This window comes from Mustela erminea, chromosome 11, assembly GCF_009829155.1.
Source record: "Mustela erminea isolate mMusErm1 chromosome 11, mMusErm1.Pri, whole genome shotgun sequence".
Classification (NCBI taxonomy): Eukaryota; Metazoa; Chordata; class Mammalia; order Carnivora; family Mustelidae; genus Mustela; species Mustela erminea.
This window is the reverse complement of record NC_045624.1, coordinates 24,806,484-24,820,531: the sequence shown is the minus strand read 5'-3', so window position 1 is coordinate 24,820,531 and position 14,048 is coordinate 24,806,484. Positions and strand designations below refer to the sequence as shown.

The window sequence follows — 14,048 nt, the reverse complement described above, 5'->3', positions numbered from 1 at the left end:
TACAAGACAATTCTAACAAAACTTGTATTATGAACTTAAAAACGAAGCATTTTTCCTCGAGAACTATATACACTACTGTATATCTATATTGATACTTACTTTTAGGTGAAGCTGGTTGGTCCAGTGCCCAATGATTTTGTATTCTGCACTTTTGTTGGTTATTTGATACTGAAAGATATCATAACGTCCAGGGGCATCTCCGTTTTCATTAAAAGTGACAGGTGTCCCAGCACTACCTATAAATGTTTAGAAAACAATGTTAATAAAGTTTTAGTGAGATAGTCTACTGAGCTTATTTTTCTCTACCTAAGAATGGTAGATAAAAATATATTGTGTATAGTAAGAGATATGAAGATAGCAATCCATACAAGGTCATTCTTGATAGCATAATATCTCCTACACGAAAAGAAGCCCAGACGTACATATAGGAAGAAGACATGCTTTATTATGCACATTAGAAAGTAAATGGTGAGTATCCAAGTTAGGCAATGTACATAACAGCTAAATAAATAGAAGTTGATAGGCTGAATATTCCATCCTAGCTACCCAGAGTGACAGTCAATAGATACGAGCGTAAATGTCTTGAAGCACAACACCTCCTGCAGAATGTGAACTACAAACAGCAACTCAAAACCTGGCAGGAGAACATCTGAGCCACATTCTCTCGGGTTTGACTTTATTCAGACTTGAACTCCACTCAAAAGCAGTTCCCTATGCAATTTCTCTTCTCAGCCCCTGCTTCTGCTACCTCTGCCCATGAGTATATTAATGTGGGCCACTGCTGGGAACCTCCCAATGGGCAAGACAGCAATCACTGGGAAGTCCCGACTCTGCTCAGATCATAAAGGTTCCCCCAGTTCACCGGGGCACAGCAGCAAGATGCATGAAATTGCAAGCAATGCGATATTTTCTAAACTCCCATTTCTCTAAGAAGCTTTCAGCTTTTCTCTTTTCTCTTCATAGCTTCTGCTCATTTTTACTTGCCCTCTTATTAACTGTTCCAGAATCACAGGTTTTAAGAGTAGAAAGAGATTGCTACCCCCATGTTTCTTCGCTGCATGCAGCCTCACTCTCTGAAGAGAACTTCCTGTTCTCTACCAGCCCTTAGCTTCTCCCTCTCCCCACTTCATCTTGTTGGATGACTCTGCTGTCTTGGACAAATTCACCTGACATCAATTCCTTTTCTTTGTATCTATCTTCTCTCTGCAGGCCCTCTCCCCTGAATTTCTTGTCGCAGCATATTGGATTTAATTTCCATACCATGCTAGAAAGTGTCTCCTCCTTGTTATTTCTTTTCCTATTGTATTCTCCCAAAATATATACTACAGACAGTTGTATATGTCCATTTTACAATTTTACTTTATAATGAGTTCTTTATTCTACTTGCAGAGTTTTTAACGAATACCGATAATCACAAATTCTAAAGCATTTAAGTTTATCAAACAAAATGGATGAATTAAGACAATAACTTGCAAGTAAATATGATCACAATCACACAGGAGCAATAAGGATGCTTTCCAAGTATTTAATACAGAGATGTCTGATTTCCTCTGTTCTCTGGAATCTTTTTAAAATTTGGACACAGTGTGAAGTCTCTGATGAGACCATAGATCCTTGGTATCTGCAAAGACTCCTAAAGTCATAAGAGACTGCACAGCCTGAAGGAAAGAGCACTGGTCTGAGAGTCAAGACCCGCATGACCATGCTAACTCCACTTCCCATTTATTTCCATGACTTGTGTGTGTCTCTTTTTATTCACGTGTCATGTAGGGACTTAACGATGAATATGAACATGTTTTGAAGTCCTAGAAGAGTCATATGCATTTAAATCATTATTATTAAGCCATTTTGGAAGTGACTTTATACATAAATCAAGAAAGAAATGAGGAATTAGGGAATAAAATAAGAGGGCTCTAATCAACCGGTACTATGTTAGCTACTCCGTAGACACTCAAGTGGAAACCCATTTGCCATAGCTGACCAAAACTTAACTCCTAATGACCTTGAGCAGCTTAACCTTTAAATGCTAGTTTCCTCATCTGAAAAATGGAGATAATAATGACACTTTTCTCATAGGGTTGTTATAAGAATTAAATGAACAAATAGCTATCTAGCGCACCGAACAATGCATGGGATAATTAGATATTATTGTGATGATTATTATTTACTCCATATGTATTTCCAGTACACACCAATGCAAAGTAATAGAGAGGATGCTGGAAATTCTTTAAGTGATATCTAGACAGGGGGCTATGGAAGTTCAAATGGGAATGATTCCTGGATAGAAAAAAAAATATGTATCTATTACAAATCTCATACTAACATCCTCAACAATTCCCGACATTTATATACCACTTGAAAACTTATGATGTCATATTCTTCATGAATAAAGGAATATTTAATTTCTCTAACTAAAACCCACAATGTTACATCACTTACTGAATGACCTCTTATCTCCTCTAACAGCAGTCTCAATCTTAACACAATAATACCCAAGACGGAAGAACGCCACTCACGTAACACATTCTCATGAATGTGCTCTGAGTTACATAGAATTCCTGGTATGCCAGGTATTTCTACATATCTTTTCTCTAGCTTGAGAAAGTCTACTGGAAAGCAAGGGCAGGAGAGCTGTATTCTTACAAAAATAATAATTCTTCAGTTGAAATACTTCAAAGATCATTATCAACAGCAACTTACACTAAACTTGACATTGTATTAAGAGGCAGTATAATCCAGTGGGTTAGGATCATGGGTTCTGGAGCCAGATCACTGAGTTCAATCCCCCACACTGTCACTTATTAGATGTATGATCTTGGGTCAATTACTTAACTTCCCTATATTTCCCATGTCTCATTTTTAAAATGGGCTAAGAGTGGTTCTCACCTAGGATGGATATGGGAAGATTAAGTGAATTAAAATATGTAAAACATTTCATACATAGTAAGCATTATGTAAGTATTAACTATTATTTCCTTTATTGTTTTATGGCAATGCTGTGTTTGAAATCCAGTGTCTGTATGAAAATAGAACTTGTCTGTGAGCATCTATGGCTTTCCTCAAGTCACCCTCACTGCTCTTCCTTCTCCTCTTTCAACACAATGTCACCTATACCTACAATCCAGTTCCCTAAATTTGTCATGCTCTTTCTACCACCCTGTCTTTGTACCTGTTATTATCCATAAATTCCCTTCTGCCTTCCTCCTAACCCTTCTTCTTTACGTAATTCCTTTTCAGATGTGACTCAAAGGTCATACCTAGAGGAGCCTGATCTTCTAAACCTGGAGCAGGAGGCCAAGCACCTCTTTGCATCCTACCCTCCTCTATCACAGCACTCGCTACACGCCACACACTTTTACTCTTCATCCCCATATCTGGTCAGAACATTGATTCAACAGATATTTACTGAGAGCCTACTATGTGCTCACCCCTGGGCGGATGCTTTGCCTTCCTCACAAAGGAGGTCTCCTCAGTAAAGGCAGAGTGTATCTCTAATCTTTGTAGGCACTGAACCAAAGACAGTGTTCCACACTGAGGGAATAAACTGCAGTAAAGCATAAATCAGGCACTCACTAATGATCTCAAGTAAATCCATACTCACTCTCTTCATAACATTATGAACTGCATTTATGTCACCTCTCATCTTTTTTATTTACAAATGAAGGGACCTTCAGACTCCCTTTCATGTTGTTATCAGGGTGATGTTAGAAACCACTCCTGCAACTTACTTTATTAATCTGATTTCTGCACTTGGGGTAGGCTTGCAGTTGAATTACTTTAACCCTTTCACAGGGAGAACTGACTCCATTACATACTGGCTCATCTCAAATGATTGCCCTGGTTCTGTGGTCTATGTAACTAAGAACAGCCTTGAATGGCCAGGAGAGGCCATGCTTACTAATGTTTACTAATTTCTACAAGTAAGAAATTTAAATTTAAAATATCCTTTGTATGAGTCTGGCCATCCCTGAAAAAATGTAATTAAGTGGCATTTTGTCCAGAAAAAAATTTTAAATGACAAATGTCTCAGTATGTCCATCACTTTATTATGATTCACTCACAACACAGGTAAGAAATAAATATACATAGCAATAAATAGATATAGATTTAGATATAGATATCTCCTAGACATTATCTCCTGGACTTAGTTATTTCAGAAATTTTGAAGCACATTAATTTCTTATTTTATTATTTATTTATTTGACAGACAGAATCACAAGTAGGCAGAGAGGCAGACAGAGAGAGAGAGAGAGGAGGAAGCAGGCTCTCACAGAGCAGAGAGCCCGATGTGGGGCTTGATCTCAGGACCCTGGGATCATGACGTGAGTCGAAGGCAGAGGCTTTAACCCACTGAGCCACCCAGGCACCCTGTCTTCCTGAATATTTTCTGTTCAATGAGAAATCCATTGGGAAAACTATATTATATTTTTATTCCTAAGCATATCAAGGACTTCAACACGTTTTTGTAGGAAAAATGACTCAGCCCATGAAGATTTTATTCACAAATGTTTGGCTTTGTTGAACATTGTTCTGGGGAAGAGTATGGGCTTGGGATTCCAGGACTGAGTTTGATTTCTGGCACCACCAATTACCTGCATGATCTAAGCAAGTCACCCTCACTAAATCTATTTTCTCAGCTGTCAGGCATGCATAAGAACCACAACTTCCCTGGGCTATTCCAAGGGTCACATGAAATGATGTATGTAAAGCACTTAATGCATGGCTGGCACATGATAGGGGTGCAATAAAAGGAAAGCCATCATCGTCATTATCCATTCCTTTGACTACACTTAATGCTCCCGTGATCTACATTACCTTATTTCCACAGTACAAAAAGCGATGCAAGAATAATTCATATGCTTTTATGAGCAAATATTATAAATATATTTATAAGTGTAAGCCACTCAGTTTATCGTCATGTTTATTACTTTCCTTCTTTCCTCTTGATACAAAACTTGATCCATTTTCTTTCTCATAACGACCTGCACTACTGGGTAAGAAGGAAAAAAATAAGAAAGCTAAAAATGAAATCAGTTGGTATAGGAATCTCTGGCACCCTTAAAAGAATGACGATATTGGACTTCAGTCATTGACCAAAATGCCACCGGAAATATCAATTTTCAACAGAATCTCAATTATTCATGCTCATCTTTTCTTTATCCAATTTATTTTATCAAGTATTTATTACAATCAATAAACAGAACTGTATCTTTGAATTAGAATTATATTATAGTTTAATTATTTAGGAATCAGTCAGATGACTCTTAGATATATCAGTCAGCATTTGTTCATGGAGGACTTGAGCATCTGACTCTGTGTTCCTCTATATTCTTCTCCATCCTTATGCTTGGTGGCTTCTTCAAACAACTGGATGATTCAACATCCTGGCCTCTACATTGGCTGACCTCCTCACTTCCCATAACATCCCTCTCAGGCAATTCACCACTCACTACCATGAACACACTCAAAAAGCAGTCCTTTCCAGGAACTATATTATCTCTCAAATTTTACACCACCTTCTACCTCCACTGCAAAAGTTCTATGACCCTCTAAATTTATTGATTCATTTGTTACCCCCAACTGGTTATTATACTTCACCCTCGTGTTAGTTTCTCTTCCTTCCTGTTCTTGCTTGGGTTCTGTGATCTCCCTCCAACCAATTTTATTCCTCTGCCAAAACATAATCATGATGAACTCAATTGTATATCTTCATGACCTCAGATATCAAGAGTGTGTGGTCAACATTGCTCTGGAATCCTTCCATACTTTCCCAGTGGGTCCACCTCCCACTCTGAATGACTGACTGTGTCAAGCCTCACATACCCAATACCTTCCTCCCCCAACACTTGAGCTTATCTCATTGTATCTCACTGAGAAAAAGCAGTAGGCAGACAAAAACTCCCTCATCACTCCACCACAAGCCCTACAAACTCCCTGCATGTACACTATATTAATCTCCTCCCTCCTGCAGAGACGCACATGCACACATCCCACGTCACAGTCATACTCCTCTCCTGGTTCACAGCCCCCACAGACTCACTCACTGTCCATGCACCTTCAGGTTCACAGTTATCTTTTCCTCCTTGGACATCAACAAATTGAGACTGTCCATATTATTCCCTTCAGTTGACAAAAGAATTCTAATCTTATCTTTAAAAAAATCTCATCTTAAAAAAAAAAAAGACAAGCAAACAAATCCCAATACTGACCCAATTGCCTCATTTATCTACTTCCTTAAGAGTAAAACAGAGCTTTTTAAGTGAGCTGTCCTCTCTCTCTTGTCTTATCTCCTGCTACCTCTTCATACCATTTTAATTTAAAATTTAACCTCATATCTCCACTAATGAGTCTCAAATTTTTACATCTAGCCATGAGTGCAGATTTGTCCAGCTACTTGTATCTCCATTTGGTTGTTTGATAATCATCCTAAACTTGTTGCGTCGAGACACAACATTTGAGACTTCTTCATTTCCAAATATGTTCCTCGCAGTCTTTCTCCTCTTAGTAGTCAGCTATCAACTGTCCATTCAATCAAGTTAAAACACCATATCTAACTGTAAAATATAAAGAATGAATGTTAGCTACAGACTTAAATAACTATGTCTCGTTATTAGTTTATTAATTATAACAAATGTACTAAACTAATACAAAATGTTAATAATTGGAGAAACTGTGTATTTGAGGTGGGTGGGGGAATAATATGAGAACAATCTGGCCTATCTGCCCTGTTCCTGTTTCTGGGACTCTAAAGCTGTTCTTTAAAGTTTAAATATTTATTTATTTATTTAAGAAGAGAGAGAGAGCATGAGTGGGGGATGGGGAGAGGGAGAGGGAGAGAGAACCTCAAGCTGAGCATGGAGTCCAATGCCAGGCTTGATCTCACAACCCTGAGATCAGGACCTGAGCCAAAACCAAGAGTCAGATGCTTAACTGACTGCACCACCGAGGTGCCCCTAAAGCTCTTATTTAAAGAAGTTTTTAAAAAGTCAAAGATAAATGATGAAATTACTTTTAGCAATACATTTTGTGTAACCCAATATATGCAAAACAGTATGACATCAAAATGTAACCAATATAAATAATATTAATGAGGTACTTTACATTTTTTTGCATTCCAAATCATTAAAATTCTGTTTATACCTTATACGTACAAATCATTTCAATGCAGACTAGTATTTCAAGTGCTCAATGTGATCTATATAAAACAGCACAGTCTAAAAGACAAATCATTTCAGCAGTCATTGCTCTAACCCTCCACTACTGAATCTTTCTGATCTCCATATCAATTCCAGCTGGACTTAACTCTTCTGGCCTCCACTTCAACTAAACTGAACCCCTTTCACTAGTTTATCCCCTAGAAAGGTATGGATTCACCAAAGTCAGACTGTTGTGGGAATCACCCAAACCCATTCTCTTTTTCTTGGGCAGATAGCTTGGCTACCTCTCCAGTCTTTCCTAGAGTTAGAGGTGACCACATGATTAACGCCCATCAATGGAACGTGAACACAAGTGATACTTCTGGCGACTCATTAAAAGCCTCTTGATTCATTGTCCATGATCATTTTGCCCTCTGACTGGCGAGCATGGAAATACCATGCCAGGGAACCAGAGGAGCTACGTGTTAAAGATGGGGGAGCTTGCATCAGCCTGTTCCTGTGTGGGTGTTTGGAGAAGATCTGTGCTAGTAACTAGTTCATCATTCCATTCATATGGTACTATTACCTGAGTGAAAAATAATTTCTATCCTTTTTGAATCATCATAGCTTGTGAGTCTACTTTTTATAGCAGACAATCATAATAACACCATTTCTAGAAAAGTGGGTTATCAGTAGTTGTTAAATGAATAACTAAAATTATATTAAATGTGGAAAGAAATGCTTCATTTCATATCACTGTATAAAGCTTTAAGAATAATACAGAGTTTTACAACTGAATATCAAAGCTACTGGCATGGATCAGTAACTGCTTTCAGATTCTCCTTTAGAATTTATAGTGATTTTTGCAATCCACATGTGTACTATAAAGGTGGTATCCAGAATGTGTTACCATACTCCAGAATTTCATTGTAACCATACTCCAGAATTTCACTCATTTGTCTTAACTAAAGTACTCACTCAATTGGATGTTTTCATAAAAACTAAATGTAAAAGTATTAAAAATATGTGCCCACTTTCACATTTTTTTTGTGTTGAAAATGGTCTTCTTTAGCTCATTGTTTTGGCATATGAAATAAATAGCACAAGAAATGTGGTTGAATGGCATTTCGAATTCTCTCAGCCAAACCCACCTTCTTGATTTTTCCATTAAGAAATTAAACTGGCAATAGTACTTTCTATTGTAGAAATGTCTTTGCGATCCTTGCATTAAAGATGCTTTAAGAATGCGAAGTGTAATTATCATTAATGAACACTATTTCAGAAATAGAAATACGACCTATAATTGCTTTGATAGTATTTAAATAAGCTGATTGAAATTTCAAAATAAGAAAAGATCTTTAGTGATACTCATCTCAGGGAAGCAGGTGAATTAGGAAGTTTAAATAAAATCTCTTACATGAAAAGTGACCAGAGAAACTACTAAAATATGAAGTTCTTGATTAAAGAAAAAAAAAGAAGGAAAAGATCATGTAACAATTATGCAAAATTAATATATCTTAAGACGAATTTGGGAACAAACCAAAGTGTGTTGCAATACTCTGAATTTCATGCATTTTCATTCCCTAGAAGAAAACCTCTTTATCTTGAGCAACCTAAGTCTTTTATTTTTTCTTTTGTGGAGTATTTAATCAATTATATATATATATATATATATATATATAGTATACATAACTTCTATTATGTTATTAATCATTATATCTCTAACAGTGATGAATATATTTGTGAAAGAGAAGTATGTGAGTACATATATCCTTGCTTTTTCAAATTTGCTATGCTAAAAGGAGTTATCTGACTCTTTAGTCCAATGTGTTGCTGGAAAAGAAAGACACTTTTGTCACCTGGACTTAAAACTGCCAAATTTATCAATTTTTATAAGAAGGCTTGCTAAAAGGGGGGCTTGGGTGGCTCAATCAATTAAGTGTCTGACTCTTGATTTTGGCTCAGATCACGATCTCAGGGTCCTGAGACCAAGCCCCGTGTTGGGCTCGGTGCTGGGTATGGAGCCTATTTAAGAGTCACTCTGTCCCCTTCCCTCTGTCCCTCCTTCAGTTCGCATGTTTGTTTTCTCTTTCTCTCAAAAAAAAAAAAAAAAAAAAGCTTACTATTTAAAAATTTTGTTTTTGTCATTTGCATTTTTAAAAGATTTATTTGTTTGAAAGCAAGAGGGGAAAGACGTGAGGGAAAGGGCAGAGGGAGAGGGAGAGGGAGAGAGGATCTTCAAGCTGACTCCCTGCTGAATGTGGAGCCTGCTGCTCAGCTCCACCTCACAGCCTTGAGGTCATGACCTGAGTCAAAACCAGGAGTCATGCACTTAAACAACTGAGCCACCAGGTGCCCCCTAAAGTTTCATAATAAGACTGATACTGGTATGGCAAGTCTGCACTCCCTATTCTTATCTCTCAGAAGGTCTCTGACTTCTCTCTTCTGTATACAATTCAGAACCATCTTAAGTTCCACAAACAATCCTGTTTAGATTATTGGAAAATATATGGAATCTAGAAATCAATGGGGAACATTTAATACCTTTATAATATCTTCTTATCTGTGAGCATGAGTTGTGCCTCAGTCACTTAGGTCTTCCTCTGTAAGTTTTAATACAGTCTTAGAATTTCCTTTTCATGGCACTTAACCAGTTTTTGTAGATTTACTCCTGGGTAATTAATATTCTCTGATACTACATGAATGGTGTCTTAAATTATATTATCTACAATTTTGCTGCCAGTACATAGAATGCAGTTGATTTTTTTCTGTATTAGTCTTGTATCTTCCCCAGGGGTAATTCTGTCTCCCAGGGGATATTTGGGAAGGTCTGGAGACAATTTTGTTTGTTGCAGTTGGAGGAGAGGCTGCACTGGTGGTGGGTGGAAGAAGTCGGAGGTGCTACTAAGTATCCTTCAATGCACAGGACAACCACCTATGATCAAGAATCATCCAGTTCCAAATGTTCAGAATAGTTTTAAGGTTGAAAAACCTCTTGAAAAACTCTGTTTTGATACCTATGGATTTATATCTAAAATTTTTAAAATTTTCTATGTAAAGAATTATGTTATCTGCAAGTATTTATCATTTCTTCCCTGAATGTTTTGAAGAACTCACCTGGAATCATGCCAGACACCCTTACGAGAGTGAATGGATTGTGGTATAATTGAATCTTCTTATGGTGGAATATTATACTGCAGTCAAATGAATGAACTACAGAAACAGTCATAAATATGGATGGATTTTAGCAAAATAATATTAAGTGGAAAAAGTAAGTACCAAAAATATATTTCACAAAGGTATAAATGATGAAACTTTTAAAAATTTTGTGGTTTTGGGGACTACATATGCAAGGCAAATCTGTTTTAAAATGTAGAAATGCTGGTTGTTCAGAAAGGGGAGGGTGATAGTTTGGTGATGGGAATATATGCCTGAGTATAGCTTTTTGCCAAAGTCCCAGCTTTTGGGAGAAGGGAATTATTTTCATTTTTATAATGAAATGTTTATTACATTCTTTGAAATAACCAAATAACTAATGGACTAAATAAATGAAAGTGGACCTTTCATAGATCAATAATGAGCCCATATCATGAATTAAGGAGCCAAGAGGAAGAAATGGAGCGAGACAAGAAAGAAAGGAGAGAAAGAGGAAGACAGGAGGTAAGGGAGCAGAAGGAAGGACAGGTGGAAATAATGAATGAAAGAATGAAAGAAGAAAAAAAGGAAAGATTCACATCCGAAAATATCTTTACGGAAGGGTGTACGGAAAGACAGTGCTCTAACTGTTGTGTAATTCTGTGAATTAGCTGACTGCTATACTTAGACTTGTTATCATGCCCTTGGAGAATATGAATCCTCCCCGCAGGTTTATGCACCCAAACAAAATGGGTCATGTACAGAACTGCCTCCACCCAATTCTCTAAAGCAGCTTTTCTGTATATTTTTAGATTTTATATTAGTGAAACTTCTGTCAGAATTCTCAGTTTATAAGATATAACTGTCTGGGATTAGAATCACATATTTTTAAGCCAAAAAGCTTAATTCACTTTTCATTATGAATATTTTTCCGGAGAATAAAATAAGGCTAAAATTCACCTCTTACCAGTTGAGTCATAACTTCATTTCTTGCTGAATAATTCTTCAAATTGTTCTTTTATCTCAGGTTTTAGTTTGAAATATCATTAATGGACAGTCTATGTTTCATAATTAATACTTTTTTAATATGGGAATAATTATGATGAATGAATCAAATACAGATATCTATAGGAACAGATGCCTAAGTGTTTAAAAAATGGATAAAAATATCAAATTAGGAAAGGTCTACTTATTTTTGACAATAATTTGTATATTGAATTAAATCATTTATTTATAATGGGCCTGATTTTCCCTAATTACACAAACTGTCAATGTACATTAGGTCACTGTGATAGATGTGAATTGTCTATGTTACCATGGTGATTTGAGGTGTTTCCTTTTGATGCTGCCTGTATAACAATTTGGAGCATAATTAAAAGAAAGAGTAAAACATATAAGTAAAAAAACTCCTAAATTTAAAAAGTATGGTCTGACTTTTACATATCCCTTTCTGAAGCTAACCTATCATACAGATAAAAATAGTTAACTATTGAATAAGATACTGTATTTTCAAATATATGTGAAACATTTACAAAAAAATATTATTTTCTGCCCCAAATGAAATATAGATAATTATTTTAAATCTGAAGTCATATTCTGTTACCACTAGTCAATAAAACTTGAAACCCTGAACAACAGCCTTAAAAAGATTAAAAAGTTAAAACAGCACCAAGAAAGAGAAAAATTTTTAAAAACTCCTAGAGAGACAAATCTTGAAAGAAGTTGTGGTGGCCAATGTTGAAGAGGTCACTGCCTATGTTCTCCTCTAGGATTTTGTTAGGTTCCTGCCTCACATTGAGGTCTTTTATCCATTTCAAGTTTATCTTTGTGTATGGTGTAAGAGAATGGTCAAGTTTCATTCCTCTATACATAGCTGTAATATGTCTCCAAAGGCCAAGGAAACAAAAGCAAAAATGAACTTTTGGGACTTCATCAAGATCAGAAGCTTCTACACAGCAAAGGAAACAGTCAACAAAACAAAGAGGCAACCCATGGAATGGGAGAAGATATTCACAAATGACAGTACAGACAAAGGGCTGATATCCAAGATCTATAAAGAACTCTTCAACCTCAGCACACACAAAACAGATAATCACGTCAAAAAATGGGAGGAAGACATGAACAGACACTTCTCCAAAGAAGACATACAAATGGATAACAGACACATGAAAAAATCTTCCTCATCATTAGCCATCAGGGAGATTCAAATCAAAACCACATTGAGATACAACTTTACACCAGTTAGAATGGCCAAAATCAACAAGACAGTAAACAACAAGTGTTGGAGAGGATGTGGAGAAAGGGGAACCCTCTTACACTGTTGGTGGGAATGCAAGTTGGTGCAGCCACTTTGGAAAGTAGCATGGAGATTCCTTAAGAAATTAAAAATAGAGCTACCCTATGACTCTGCAATTACACTACTAGGAATTTACCCCAAAGATACAGATGTAGTGGAAAGAGGGGCCATCTGTACCCCAATGTTCATAGCAGCAATGGCCATGGTTGCCAAACTGAGGAAAGAACCAAGATGCCCTTCAACAGATGAATGGATAAAGAAGATATGGTCCATATATACAATGGAGTATTATGTCTCCATCAGAAAGGATGAACAGCCAACTTTTGTATCAACATGGACAGAACTGGAAGAGATTATGCTGAGTGAAATAAGTCAAGCAGAGAGAGTCAAGTATCATGTGGTTTCACTTACTTGTGGAGCATAAGGAACAACACGGAGGACATTGGGAGATGGAGAGGAGAAGTGAGTTGGGGGAAATTGGAGGGAGAGACAAACCATGAGAGACTATGGACTCTCAGAAACAAACTGAGGGTTTTGGATGGGAGGGGTATGGGGGGCTGGCTGAGCCTGGTGGTGGGTATTATGGAAGGCACGTCTTGCATGGAGCACTGGGTGTGGTGCATAAACAATGAATTTTGGAACATTGAAAAAAAAAATAACTTAAATAAGAAAAAAAACCTCCTAGAGATTTTAAAAAAACAATTACGCACTCATGCTAACTCTTGAATTAAAGAGAAAACTACAACTAAAATTATAGAGTACTACTTAATAGATAGTAACATATTTCAAATCCTGAAGGACGGATATAGCCAAAGCTGTCCGCAGAGGAAAATTTAGAGAATCAAAAGCTTTTATTGTTACTCAAGTCTTAGATGTATTTATATACAAAATTTATAATCTTGAAATGATAAATAGGTTTTAAGCATGACATCAACTTAAAAATATTAAGAAATGATTGATAATTTTAATAACAAAAATTAAAAATTTCTGTATTTCAGACAATTTTCAAAAGAATCAACCTATAGAAGCATAACAAGGGATTTTTACTCTTACTATGCAGGGAGCTCTTGCATATAATAAGAAAAATTTAGCACTATAGTACAACTGGCAAAAGATTAACAGAAAATTCTGAAAATAAAATAGAAACAATTACAGTAAGAATATATTCAATGTTCCATCTAACTGGAAATAAAAGACATTAATGTGATAAAGATGTTCCCATTTAGTCCAAGAACACATATTATAGATAAAAGCAGAGTGAAATTGACACTTTCATGTTCTGCTGATAAAATTTAAATTGATACAGCCATGTTGGACGTAAATTTTCAAGATTTAAAGCACATTCATTCTTTGATTTAATAATAGAAATTTATGCTATGAAAATGGATAGGTGACTATACAAAGACATATGTATAAACATGTTAACTGTACTATTGTTTCTGTAGTCAGATAATGGAAAGAAAGTAACAATCTAAATGGGC

At 36.2% G+C, this 14,048-nt stretch overlaps 1 protein-coding gene across 4 annotated transcripts in view; it reads right to left on the bottom strand.

The window, feature by feature from the left end:
* The window catches only part of GRM8 (glutamate metabotropic receptor 8), a 732,641-nt gene that overhangs the window by 137,988 nt on the left and 580,605 nt on the right, over positions 1–14,048 (bottom strand). For all 4 annotated transcript variants that reach the window (XM_032305558.1, XM_032305560.1, XM_032305556.1 and 1 more), the window contains exon 8: positions 100–236. In XM_032305558.1, coding sequence (XP_032161449.1) covers positions 100–236 — 137 coding nt within the window. The remainder of the gene's footprint in view (positions 1–99; positions 237–14,048) is intronic.